The 12552-nt window shown below is 54.6% G+C and overlaps 2 protein-coding genes across 9 annotated transcripts in view; one reads left to right on the top strand and one right to left on the bottom strand.

Moving 5' to 3' along the window:
- Vwc2 (von Willebrand factor C domain containing 2) overlaps positions 1-1366 on the bottom strand; it is a 133859-nt gene extending 132493 nt beyond the window's left edge. For 4 of the 6 annotated variants that reach the window (XR_002393199.2, XR_002393200.2, XR_002393198.2 and 1 more), the window contains exon 1: positions 589-1352. Coding sequence is in view for 3 of the 6 variants with exons in the window: in XM_021254244.2 (XP_021109903.1) it covers positions 589-1266 (678 nt within the window). In the remaining 3 variants the exon portion in view is untranslated. Of the gene's footprint in view, positions 1-588 lie in introns of all 6 variants that reach the window. The other 2 variants (XM_087196082.1, XM_087196083.1) reach the window with 2 other exon arrangements.
- Positions 1367-1452: 86 nt separating this feature from the next.
- LOC110348195 (uncharacterized) lies at positions 1453-8944 on the top strand. 3 transcript variants are annotated; one of them, XM_087196086.1, is made up of 3 exons: positions 1453-3948; positions 4046-4224; positions 7843-8944. In XM_087196086.1, exon 1 carries the CDS (start codon positions 2026-2028, stop codon positions 2557-2559), a length of 534 nt encoding a protein of 177 aa, XP_087052212.1. In that variant the 5' UTR covers positions 1453-2025; the 3' UTR covers positions 2560-3948; positions 4046-4224; positions 7843-8944. The 3 variants fall into 3 exon arrangements, with proteins under 3 accessions (XP_087052212.1, XP_087052211.1, XP_087052210.1); XM_087196085.1 differs by lacking the exon at positions 7843-8944 and having other exon boundaries at positions 1453-2979; positions 3717-3948; positions 4046-4458; XM_087196084.1 differs by lacking the exon at positions 7843-8944 and having other exon boundaries at positions 4046-4458.
- The last annotated feature ends 3608 nt before the right edge of the window (positions 8945-12552 follow it).

The raw sequence follows: 12552 nt of genomic DNA on the forward strand, positions 1-12552 counted from the left end.
GGCAGCTCCCCTGCTTTCTGCACATTATTGAGATGCTCTGGGTCTCAGTTTCCTCTTAGTGGAGCCAATAATCTCTGTTTCTAGAGCAGCAGGAGTTGTCGCAGCCGGAAGCCCACCACGGGATGGGGGAAGTGACCAGGGCCGTGGGTATCGCTACTCTTCTGGCGGGCGCCCACTTTTAACCCAAACGGGGCTTTCTGGTTCTGCAGCCACTGATTTGGCGCCTAACGTGCTAACCTTTTCTCTTCCTCTGAGTTTCTAGGCCATTTCCCTGATACTCCGAACGCAGACCCAAGGAAAGAGCTTCTTTCTAGTGCGGTTGCCCTGAGCCAGCGCGAGCAGGAGAACGCACCCCAGGTGGATAGCGGTCAATCACCCCGTGCCGGAAAACAGGTTGAGCATTTCCCCGCAGCGCTCAGTCGGGGCCCCTCCGGCGCCGCACAGGTACGGGCAGCCGAGGGACCGGGGACCCCGCAGCGCACGGGGGGTGAGGGCCGGACCGGGCAGGGGCACCGCGCGCCGCTGCTCCACGGCGGGGCTGCAGCCCTGGAAGGTGCCGAGTGGCCCGGGGAGGGCGTCGCTTCTTACCACAAACTCCTCCAAAGTCTGGTAGGTCTGGCCCCGGAACTCGCAGTAGTTCTTCCTCTCTTTGCACTGCGGGCAGCACTGGCTGGTGTCGACGTGGATGCAGCGCGGGTGGAGCCGCGGACACTCGGGCTGCGCGCACAGCGGCCCCTCCTCGGTGCACAGGCACGGGCAGGCCGAGGGGCCGGGCGCGAACTTCTCGCCGATCGCGTACACGAAGCCGCTCTCGTCCACGCAGCCCTTGCCGCGGTAGTCCGGGTACGCGTACTCCTCGGGGAGCTCCGGCGTGGGCGCCAGGTCCAGGCCGAGCGCGTCCTGGGCGGCGGCGGCCGGGGGCTCCGCCTGCGGTGTGTCGCCGCGGGGTCGCCCCTGCCAGTCCCCGGCCTTGGCGCCCCCGCCCTGGGCCGCCCAGGCCTGCTTCTGCTTGCTCCACGCCTCCCGGCCGCCGGGCCCGCGGCCGCCCCTGCCCTTCCAGTCCCGGGCGCCGCCGCCCTCGTCCCTCGCGGCGCGCCCCAGCTCGCTCACCCGCCCCGGGCCGTCCCGGGACGCGTGCTCGCGCTTCTCCTGGCCGGGCCGCTCGGGCGCCTGGGCCAGCTTCTCCAGCGGGGTGCTCGGGCTGCACAGAGCCACCACCAGGCAGCAGGCGACGAGGACGGAGCTGGAGCGCGCGCCCACTGCCATCGCCGCGGAGCGGGGCGTCCCCTACCTCGTCCCGGGGGGCGGGCGGGGAGCGCGGGCGAGGCCGAGGCGCATTCACAGCCCGGGGACGCGCCGCCGCCGGCCGGGAGCCGCCGTCCCTGCGGAGAGAACAGCAGCCGCGCTGAGCCCCGCGGCCCACGCGCGCCCCGGCCCCGGCCCGGGCATCGTCCCGGGGGGACGCGCGGGGCGCAGCCGGGCGCTCAGACCCCACGGAGCGGGCAGCAGGGCACGGGGACCCGAGGCCGGGAAAACGCGTGCATAGGAAGCGAAGTCCAAGAAAGCGCCCGCGTCTCCAGGGGTCGCGGCGAGAGCTGGAGGTGGCCGCGGGAAACGCAGCGAGCCGGGCCCCGCGGGACTCAGGCGCTCGGGCTGTCCCTGCGCCCCGGTCCCGGCCACGCTTCCCGAGGGTGACAAATGGGGACTTCCGCAGAGGAGCTGGACCGGCGAGGGCTGGGGAAGATGAAAGAGAAGCCCTCAGCTCGCCCTGGGGGTCTGCGCTGGGGAAGGCGGGGAGGAGCGGGACGAGGCCTCTCCGCAGACCCTGTGACTGGTCCGTAACTTCTTAACTGCCCCCTCCTGCCCCGCCCGCCCCGGCCCGGAAGGAAGCCCAGCCCCCCGCCCGGACAGCCGGGTGGGGATCCGGAGCCCCGGGCTGGCTCCTCGGGGAGCTTGGGGCTGGAACCGCCCTTCCCCGCGGGGGTCTGGGCTGCCCACGGGTGGGGAGGCTCGGGCTGCTGGGTGATGCCACTAGAGAGCTGCCCGCCAGCCCTCCTGGGTCCCAAAGTTTCTGCAGCCCTAAGGGGCCAGAGCACCCGGGCATCGATGGGCCTGGGCAGGCCGGCCTCCCTCCGTGGGACCCCACGCGCCCACCCTCGGGCTCTGGCGCGCGCGTGCTCCCCGCCCTCCTCCCTCCCTCCCCGTGGGGCTGCGTCCTCCCCGCCCCCGCTCACCCCCAGCCCGGGTCCAGCCGACCTCAGCCCGGAGCGGATCGCCCTATTTACAAACTTGGGCGGCGGGCGGGGGGACCCCGCATGCACCCGCACCCTGCGCCCCAGCGCCCAGCCTACGTACATGAGCGCAGGTCTCGGCCCGGACGCCGAGCTCGCGGCGGGGGCAGCTGCGGCGGGCGGGGCCCCGGGCCACCAGCGCCCATCCTCGGGCTGGCGGGGGACCCCCGCGGGGCGGACCGCGGGGAGGGCAGTCCCACCTGCGCGCTCCGCTCGGCGCGTGCACCCGGCTAAGTCGTCTGCCCTGGCGAGCTCATCCCGGGGCTGAACCTCGGGCAGTGCCCGCGCCGCCCTCCGGGTCTCGTTCCCGTGTCCCCGGGAGGAGGAAGAGCGGCCCGGAGCCCCGCCTAGCTCTTCCCCGCCGGAGCTCTGCACACCGAACCGCGCGCGCGGAGAGGGAGCAGCCCGGAGCGCGTCTGGCCGGCGAGCGGCGCAGCCTGGCGCGGAGCCTTCGCGCCCGCCGCGCGCGCCCCTGCGCGGCCCACCTGTCCCGCGCGCAGCCGGCCACCGCTGCCACTCACCGGCCGCCGGGCCTCTCCCCTTGGCTGTTCTTTATTCTTTCATTTCTTCCTCGCTCATTTGCCCGCTTTGGCTTTCCTCTCTGTGGACAGCTTGGTTTTGCCACTGTGGAAAAAACGTAAATTAAATTGTGCAGTTTGGAATCGGCAGGCTGGGTTCGCTCCGGCTGGTGGGTTGGTTTTTTGTTTTTTGTTTTTTTTTCCTTTAACAGTCAGGAACCCGGAGGTTTTAAGAGTAAGAAACTTTTATAAAAATCCAAGTAGGGAAGTTTTGGAGTCTCTGCCGGCTCTGTCTTCTACCACAAAGAGAAACATTATCGTCATTATTATTAACTATTAATTAGTTAGAACGGTAGATTGTTTAGCGGGCTTTGAGTGGTCCAGGTTTGGGTTTGCTCTTCGGTCCTGATCAGGGAATTTGTCTTTACTTTTTGATAAATGAGTAGAGGTCAGTAGTGCCTGTCCAAATCAACCTCTGAAACTCGGAGGTGGGATTTTTATAGAAATGCCCATTTCCAAGGCAGTGGTTATCATTCCTGTTATTTTATGGTCCCTAAGGACGCTCAGATGTTAAACTCACCACCTTGCCCTGTAAGGCAGGGCTCTCTGCATGCTGAGGTTTGATCCCTGGTCCTTTGCACTCTGCTATATCCCTACCACCACCTTCCTTTTATTTTTAGGCAGGGGCTCCCCACGTTGCACAGACTGAGGGTTCGGACTTGCAAACCTCCTGCCTCAGCTTCCCAGAGTGCTGGGAATTTCTCACCCATCTCTTTATGTTAAGTGAGCCAGGTTTAAATGAGTCGCTAGAGCGAAGCCTAGAAATTGCATTCCTTCTGTATCAAACAAGATAAAATGTAGCGAGGTTGGGCACAGGGTTTCCAAAATCTTCCGGGTGATTTTTCAGCTTCAGGAAGACCGGGTGCTTCTGCCTTTGCCTGCCCCACTCCTGTCACCCCGGATGGACAAGTAGCCACCTTGCCTGTGGGCTGCAGCTGGGCGGCCACCACCTGTCCAGTGCTGATGTCCCATGGCCATGTCTGCCCTCTTCGCCTGTGGCTTCCCTGTCTTTATGAGGCCTCTGCCTTAAATCCCACAGTTGGCACAGTGCCCCCAAAAGGAGCACAGAGGCAGGCAAGGTACAGTGTGACGCTTTTTCCTGTTTGCTGCTTGCACGTTTGCTAATTCTGTTCCAGGTGTGAAATCCGCTATTTTACCACAGCCGTCTTCTCACAGGGTCGCAGTGACACCCCACAGGGATGTGGAAGATGCCACTCCACAGTTGCCTGGGGTTGGAAGGTCTGTCTAGATTGGTCCTGACCCAGTCGCAGTTCCCTGGGAATCGGAAACTCTCCATCCTGCCTCCTGGAGACCCTCTGGTTTGCAAGAAGAGGCCTGGCAAAACTATGGATCAGGTATCCCCCTTCTGTCCAGACCAGATCTCTCCGCCACATCCTCCCAAACATGGTGCAGGTGGGCAGGCGAGTGGAGAGGGAAGCAATTTCAGGAGAATTTTCAACCTCAGTGACTTAGAACACTACCCAGATAGCTTGATGGGTTGAGCAACTCAGAATATAGAGGACTTTGCCAGCATTGGAGAAATTTGCAATTTGTTTATTGCCAATGCAATAAATTGTTTTATCCTCTTTCCTCCGTCCTCCCTTCTTTCTGTTCTTCCTCCTCCTTCCTTTCTACTCTTCCTTCCCTTCCTAATCCCCTTCTGTGCCACAGTGGGAAGGGCCAGCAGCTGGATCTCTCAGGCAGTGGGGACACAGGAGCCTCCATCAGGGTCACTTTTGCAGTGTTCAGTCAGCCACCCAGTGTCGCAGGGGCTTTGTTTCCTTGTGTTTAAAAGGAAAAAGGGAAACCTTCCAAATGGACAGGACCTCGGGGTGCTGTAGGAGTGTGGCCTATTTCTGCTACCATGCCCGGTTAACCCAGTGTACGGCTGCCATTCTTCTTTGTGTGTGATGGACTCAAATCAGGCAGAGCCCCGTCCATCTGCAGTCAGTCTGGGGTGTGCTCAGCTCGGGGCTCCAGGCAGGAGCCAACTGAGACTTGAAAGGCCGTCACCTTCCTTCCTCTTCTTCACGAGCAAGACTTCTGTCTCTGTCACGACGCTCTAACCAGTCAGCTTCTTCACAGCTCGGGGTATCTGCTCTCCCCTGTTAGAGCAGTTTAGGGACTCTATTCATCTTCCAATGCTTTAGCATCTGGGGTCCTAACAGGGCCAAAGGAGTGGGGACAGTGGAAGGAGGAAAGAAGGACTGAAGAAGGAAGAAGGAAGGCTGGAGGGCAGGGAAGGAGGTGCTGTGGTTTGTTCACACCCCTCCCCAGCACCTCTCCAGGAATTTAATCTCCCAGACCTTATGGTTGTGGCCTGAAGAGGGAGGGAACTTATTAGGGTTAGACACAGTCCTTAGAGTGACCCCTAGTGGCTTTATGAAGAGAGGTCAGGTGACACAGTGCACCCCCTGTCCCTGGACAGGGGCTCTGCTGCCTCAGGACTTGGCCAACAGGAGGGCCAGGGTCAGACGGGGCCCTAGACCTGGCATTGCCAGAACTGCAGGCCCGATAGGCCTCTTCTTCATAATGTGGCCTACTTCAAGTGGTTTCACAGATTACTAAACAATGAGCTAACTGTGGGGGACAGAGAGAAGGGAAAGATGGAAAGAGGGAGAGGAGGGAAGGGACTTGCTGTCAGCACCCTAATATATTCCTCGTCTTGGGGATCATTACTGTTTCCACTTCACAGTGGGAAACCACACTGCAGCAGGGTTGTGACCCACAGGTCACAGAGGGACAGCGAAACGTGACACTGGGGCATTCTGCATCAGTCACTGTGCCTTTGTCCCCTCCTCCCAGGTCCTCACAACTTTCCCTCCTGTGCTGAGCTCACTGTAGGAGGGCGCAGAGAAGCCAGGTGAGGCCAGAGCCCAGGACAGGCCCAGGACAGGCCGCTCAGAGGAGACTCGCCCGCCTGTCCTTAGAGTGTGCCCACCTCCACTGGGCTGTTGTGGTCAGCGTTTGTAAGGGAATAGATTTAATACAGGACACATAATTTATAGGATTATTTAATAATAGTCACCCAAAAAGTCAAATGCAGAAGAGTATAAGATCTAACCACACTAGAGAGCGACAGAATCCCGCCACGGGCCTGGATCGCACAGCACTGTCCCGCAGAAGTCCAGCTGAAGGCGCACAGCCCATGGCAATGCCTCACGCTTGTCCATATCGAGGATCTGCACCCAGAAATCCCAAAGGCCTGGGGTGGAAGCCAGAAAACCTGCACCAGTGGGGTGAAGGATTTGTGCCACCAGGCTGAGGGATCTGCCCTGGAGCCAGGAAGCGATGCTCATGGTGAAGATCAGGGCTCCCCTGAGGAGAACAGCAGTCATTCCCAGTGACAGCAAGGCCTGAGCTCCTCCTCCATTGAGAACAGCCAAGTTCGCATCAGGAAAACCAGCGGCAGCAAGCTTCTCCTAGAAATCAGCAGTCCACGCTCTTCCCCTCCAGGTCTCTTCCTATGCCATTAGCAACAATCCTCAGGTGGGTCTTCCATGCCCAGAACCACACTGATCTAGTTCAGCTGGCCTTCCAAACTGGCCATTAGTTAACCCACCACACAGCTCTACTCGGTATTCATTCATCCCAATGAATCCTGGGATCGATTACTAGAGGCGCCATCAAGGGAGGGTGGCTTAATGGAAAATGAGACCTGGAAGGTGGGGAAGCAGGTTCACATTGGAGGAAGAAGCAAGACAAGGTGTTCTGGGATGGGAGGGACGTAAGAGGATTCATCTGGGAGAGAAGCAGGAGCTCTGAGGACGCTGAGATGCATGCAGAAGGATGCCACAGAACCACCTGCTGGCACTGAGAGTGACAGTCTGTCGTGATTTGAGAGTACAGAGAGATGATGGGAAAGGAGATGTGGAACGAAGTTAGGATGTGTGAAGAAGTGGCAGAGGGGCTTACGGGGACTGGAAGCAGGTACGGGAGAAGTCTTTGCCTTTACAGCACCGTGGACCTCCTAGGGCTGCAGAGCCCAGCTGGCTTTAGTAGCAGCCATGCAGGAACAAGTTTGGCTGCCATTGCACCTGGCCCTCAGAGACAGGGAGAGAGGGCCAGAGGGCCTCTGGGAACCGCGACCCCAGAAGATGCAGCTCCTCACTGTGTCCTGTCCCCGAGGCCCATACCCAGACACCTCCCACACGCCTTCATTCTGCACACACCTGACACAGCCATGTCGCACTGGAGCTCTGGCCTGGGCCGGTGATGGAGGCCCTGTCAGACCTCCCTCTACAGGTGGCAAGGAGGAAAAGCCACTGCTGCCCGAAATTAAATTCAGCCGGGTTTTGTGGCTCAGGCAGAAGGCTGACCGTTAGCTCAGCCTCACGAGTGGAGGAGCCACCATCACTGGCGCTCAGATGGGTTTTATGGATGTGCACAGAGCCAGCCGGCTGCTAAGGGAGCCACTAATTAAAGTTCTGCTTTGGAGCGAGCTCTGTGTGGTCAGGGCAACCAACCATTCCCGCTTAGCCTTTGATACACAGCTGGGGCCGAGAGTTAGTGTTCCCTGGCTGGCCTGCCGCACAGGCTGCCTGATTACAACACACCTGGGGGACTCATCCCTTCCACCAGGGCGTCAGAAGTCAGCAGCAGCTGTTCACAGCGTCAGATGGATGACTCGCAGGTATTCTTCTGCAATCATGCGTGAAAGCTTGCTTCTTGAAGGTGGCTTCCAGGGATCCATTCTCAATATACTACAAAGTCAGCCACAGTACAAACACAGTGGCACGGCAGACCACATCCATGATGGTGGGCAGAGAAGTCTGGGAAGCTATCGTTATGAAGCAGCATGGCCCAGAGTTCATTGGTCTAGGAAGTGCAATAAGAAGATTGCTTGGAATTTACAGGGCTATGGAGAGCACATTACAGTGCTCTTGTAGGAAAAGCCTAGGGGTGAGGGGAGAGAGAGAGAGACTGGAGTTCCACTATTAATGAATGAAGAGTCCTGTGTGGCTTCTTTCCAGGTTTTTGGTGTCCCGAACAAAGAACTGGACAACACACACACAAAAGGCAGTGAAAGTGCACATAAGCAAGGCAGAAGAGAAATAACTGCAGAATGAGGATGCTCCAGTAAAAGGCTCACGGGGCCTGAGGATAAGGGAAAGGGATCTTTTGTATGCAAATTCCCAGGTTACCTCTCTTTCATGCAAATGAGGCATTGGCAAGGTCCCCCCTGGCAACCCCTCCCTTGGTGTCAGCCACACATCAACTGTCCCATCATTTGGCTTCCTGCCTTATATAAATGAAGGACCAGGATTATTGTCTTTTGATTGGCTGTGGCCACATGCAAATAAAAGATTGAAAATAGCATGTTTCTGGTCCAAAATCACACTTTTTAGATCGGCTCTGTGCAGTGATGATGGGTCGCTGTGTTAGAAGTGTCCCTCCCTCCCCCTGGAGAATCCCTGACCCTGTTGCTCTGTCTTACCAGTGTCCCCTTCAAGGGCAAACTCCGAGTTTCCTAATGTCCTGCCACCAGGTCCACCTCCTATGTGTCCCACTGACTTCTGATGTCACCACAGGCTGGTGACCAAGCCTCAGCACCTGGGCCTGCAACCCTGACATGTGACACCTTGAGCTTCAGCCTGCAGATGTGCTGGGATAGGTGACCCATGCTTCACAAGAGCCACCGGGCCATTGCCACTTGGAGGTGTGTCCTTGCTTTCATCTGCTCAGAATCCAACATGGACCTCCAGATGTCTGGGACTTGTGTGGACGAGAACGGTGACAAGTTCACTGGTCTGAGTTAGGAAGTGCTCAGTGGGAACGGAGGACCAAGGACAAGCGTAGGAGGACCCTGGTAGACACAGGCACACTGCCGCAGTGTGCATGCACCCAGGCACCATGAAAAGGCTCTCCAGCACGGGTGCCTTCCATGGCGCATACTCCACCAGCCTTCCCAGGGCTGATTTGGGCAGGCTGAGCTAAGAAAGGGCCGAGCCCATCAGAATGCCCGAGGAGCCTTCAAAACCCTTCATTTTCAAATCTAAACTCTGTAGCATTGGTAAGATAGTGTCACATATACAGCTGTCCCTCAGTAACCACAAGGAACTGGTTCTAAGACCCCTGGCCATGGATGCTCAAGTCCTTTATGTAATAGTTACTCTGAGTATATAACATCCACACCTTCTCCCTTATATATTAGACCATCTCTGGATGACTTGTACCCCCAGCACACTGTAGGTGTTCAGTAAATACAGCTACTGTATTGATCTGTTTCAGGAATAATGATGAGAACAGAAGTCGGTACATGCTCACAGTAGGTGCAGTTGTTCCTGAGTATTCTCAGTTGGTTGAATCTGTGGATGTGGGACCCATTGATGCAGGGGGCTGACTGCATCTGTTTAACAGTCTCTTTCCTCCTCTATGCACTGAGCATCCTTACTCTAAGCCACTTCTGCGTCCCCGTATCCAATACACGTCAGATCTCTAGCATGAAGCAGGGTCATGATGAATGTTTGTTACATGAATTAACCAAGGGTCCCTGAACATAACTAGGGTGACTTTTCCTCAGTCTCTCCCTACTTCCTCATCCCATCCCAAGCTTGATCATGCAGGGCAACCTGCTTTGCTGGACAGTCCCAGACATTTAATATACTGTTCCTCACTTAAGAGCATGCTGGTTAGATTTACCTTCAGATAGCGAAAGGATTGCCTTCCTTTTAATGCCAGGCCCAAGGAAGCCTGAACTTAATAGCCTTGCAAGAAATGTTAAAAGAAGTTCATTAGGGGCTGGGAATTTAGCTCAGTGATGCCACCGCCTGCCTCGCAAGCCCAAGGACCCGAGTTTGATCCCTGGTACCAAAAAAAAAAAAAAGAAGAAGAAGTTCATTAGAGAGGTATCATGGCTTGTGTTTGGATGTCCCTCCAAAGCCTCATGCAGTTTTAGATGGGGCTTTTCCAGAGGCAGCTGAATCTAGAGTGTGTGTCTAATTCATGGTGCAGTGCTAAGCCAGACAGGGCCTAGGATTAAGGGTGTGAGTTCTATACCCACCCTAAGTAGTCTAAATAGGGTAAAAGGGGCAGCAAGAGGCTGTTAAGGCCCCTTGTTGCTTTTGCTGTCTTCCACCGCCCTGAACTCTTTCTTCTCTGGCACCCTGCCTTGGAGCCAGCCGATTACGGACTGAAACCTCTATGAACTATGAGCCAAATTAACTTTTCCTCCTTTAACTCTGGGTGTTGGGTATTTTGTCTCAGCAATGAGAAAAGCAACACAGAAGGAAACTGCTATAGTTAAAATCTTCAATCTCTATACGGAAAATCAGAGCATCAGAGAAAGAAGAAGTGAAGATTAAAAGAAGTTCTCATATTCTGAACCGATCTAAAGGAATTCCAATTAATTACTGGATTGGCTTCAGTCTAGACACAAACCAGCAGTTACATGATGAGGAATCCCATAGTTGGTGACAGAACCTTGAATCTCCCTGTGTCACCACTCTGGATGAAACAGGGTCTGGTTATTTAATTTTCTGGAAGACAGAATGTTAATTCAACTGAACGGACTAAGTTAAATAATGTGATGTAAAGAATGAACCAGTCAGTGATTAGTACAGAGACCTGCTCCAAGAAGTATAAAATAGGACAGACTTCCCACTCTCAAAGGCTGCCCGAGTCTTCCCAGCCAGTGGTGCACATCAGATGCTGAATTTCTTTCTTGAACATCACAAGGTAGTAGGAAATCGTGAGGATGCAAGAGCTATAAACAGAGCAATCGAAAAGGAATTCCTGGCCCAGAACCACAGAGAAATAAAAAAGGGCTGGGCATGTAGCTCACTGTGGAATTCCTGGGTTAGTTCCCCAGTGCTAAAACAAAACAACAACAAAAGGTCTCTATTAATGTTAAAGTATGTGGGGAGGGGAAGCACTTTTAGTGCTGTGGCCAGGTTTCCCTCTGTGGTGAGCCTAAAAGCCTGGGCTCTAAATGCGCTTTGAAGTCATTTCCACCCTGCCCCACCCCAGGGAGGGTCAGGGTGGCGGTTGGCTGGAGGTGAGTGTCGCCTTCCCAGAAGGCAGTTAGGCAGTGGCTGTGATAATAGCCCAGCAGGTCAGTTCTGGGTAGTTTCTCCTGAGGGCAGATCTCAACAGACAATAGAATGTTCCTCTTCCTGCCTGACTAGCAACAGGAACTTGGTGCAGCTCCAGAAGGCAAAACTCACAGAAGTGTGAGGGCTTCTGCTTGGGCTCAGTTGGAGATTTTAAAGTCAGATTTGTCCACATGGAGCCCAAGGAATTAGTCAGTCAGTTCAGATTTTCCTACTCTGGCTCTAGGTCCATTGGAGGTGGCCTCTTTGCAGACTTCTCTGCAGTAAATTGTGATTCTCTGTATTTGCTCATCTTCCCATTGGATTTTGTAGCAGACATTTGCGCTGTGTGCTCACTCCTCTGAAAACAATTGGAGAGGTTTTTGTTGATTTTTCAATTTGTTCATCTTTTCACTTGTAAGGAGAGAGGAACAACTTCTAAGCTTCTTTCCTCTCAGATGAGAAACCAGAAACTCCCTATTATTCTTGGATTGATTCTAATTTTTCAAATCGATCCAAGACAACTTTCTATTCTTGCATTTAAATATATCTTCTTCTTGCCTCAAGGATAATGTTATTATTTATGCATTAGAAGTTTACTTATATATGCTCAGACCTGGCTTTTTTGGAGATTGTGTACAGAGAGAGGATGTCATGGTTTAGATCTAAAATATTTCCCCCAAATTTTTATGTCTGTGGAAGGTTATTGCATCAGTGAGGGCGCTGTAGCTGCCTTGCAGTTAGGAGGTGGGCCTGGTTGGAAGTCGTTCTCTGAAGGTGTGGACCAGAAGTGTGTATTCTCACCCCCAGCTCTTCCTCTTTCTTCCTCTGCTTCCTGCCCACCATGGGTCAAGTACCTTTCCCTCCGCAGGCCCCTCCACCATGCTGTTCCTGCCTTGGAGCAGCCGACCATGAACTGAAACCATGAGTCAAAATCAGCCTCTTTTCCTTTAAGTTGTAGATGTTGAGCATTGTGTCTCAATAGGAAATTGTGTCACAAAAGGAAAGTGACTCAGACAGAGAGATATTGATAGTTAGATGGCAATAGATGCAGAAGTGTTTGCCACCCAAGATCCATTTCCTTTCTGATAACAAACACTTGAATTTCCTCACGGACTAAGGCTCCCCATTGTCAAGCCACCTGTGTCTCAAGCAGAGCTTCTTGTTAGGACATGGGACCAGGTCTGGTGGCTTCCTGGCTTCTAGGTGCTGATGGGTGGCGTAATCCTTGAGATGACAGTGAGGACCAGCCTGAACCATCTTGTGATTGTTTTTTTCTTTCTCCACTAGCACTGAGTCGTTTAAAGTGAAAGCTAGGTTTTCTAGAGCAACACAAGTGGTAGGTTCTACCTGAAATGGAGCTAACACAGAAGAGAACTGAAGCAAGAAAAGAAGATGAACAGTTCTTGAGAGTGTTATGCACAGTCCTTTCAGCCCAAGGAAGTCTCTACTGGTGTTCTTTTCAATTCCCTCACCCTGTATATGTTTTTCCTTTCTTTTCCCCAAGCCTATTTGAATTGGAATTTTCTGTCACTTGTAAATTCAAAAGACCTGACAAAATGGCGCTTTAAGTTCATTCATTGAATTGTACTATTTCAGTCCAAACTGTGGTGCCCAAACATATCTGCAGACATCACAACCCTACCATAATGA

The sequence above is a fragment of the Heterocephalus glaber genome, unplaced genomic scaffold (assembly GCF_053883595.1).
Source record: "Heterocephalus glaber isolate CG9 unplaced genomic scaffold, H.glaber_assembly_v1.0 deba00001610, whole genome shotgun sequence".
NCBI lineage: Eukaryota > Metazoa > Chordata > Mammalia > Rodentia > Bathyergidae > Heterocephalus > Heterocephalus glaber.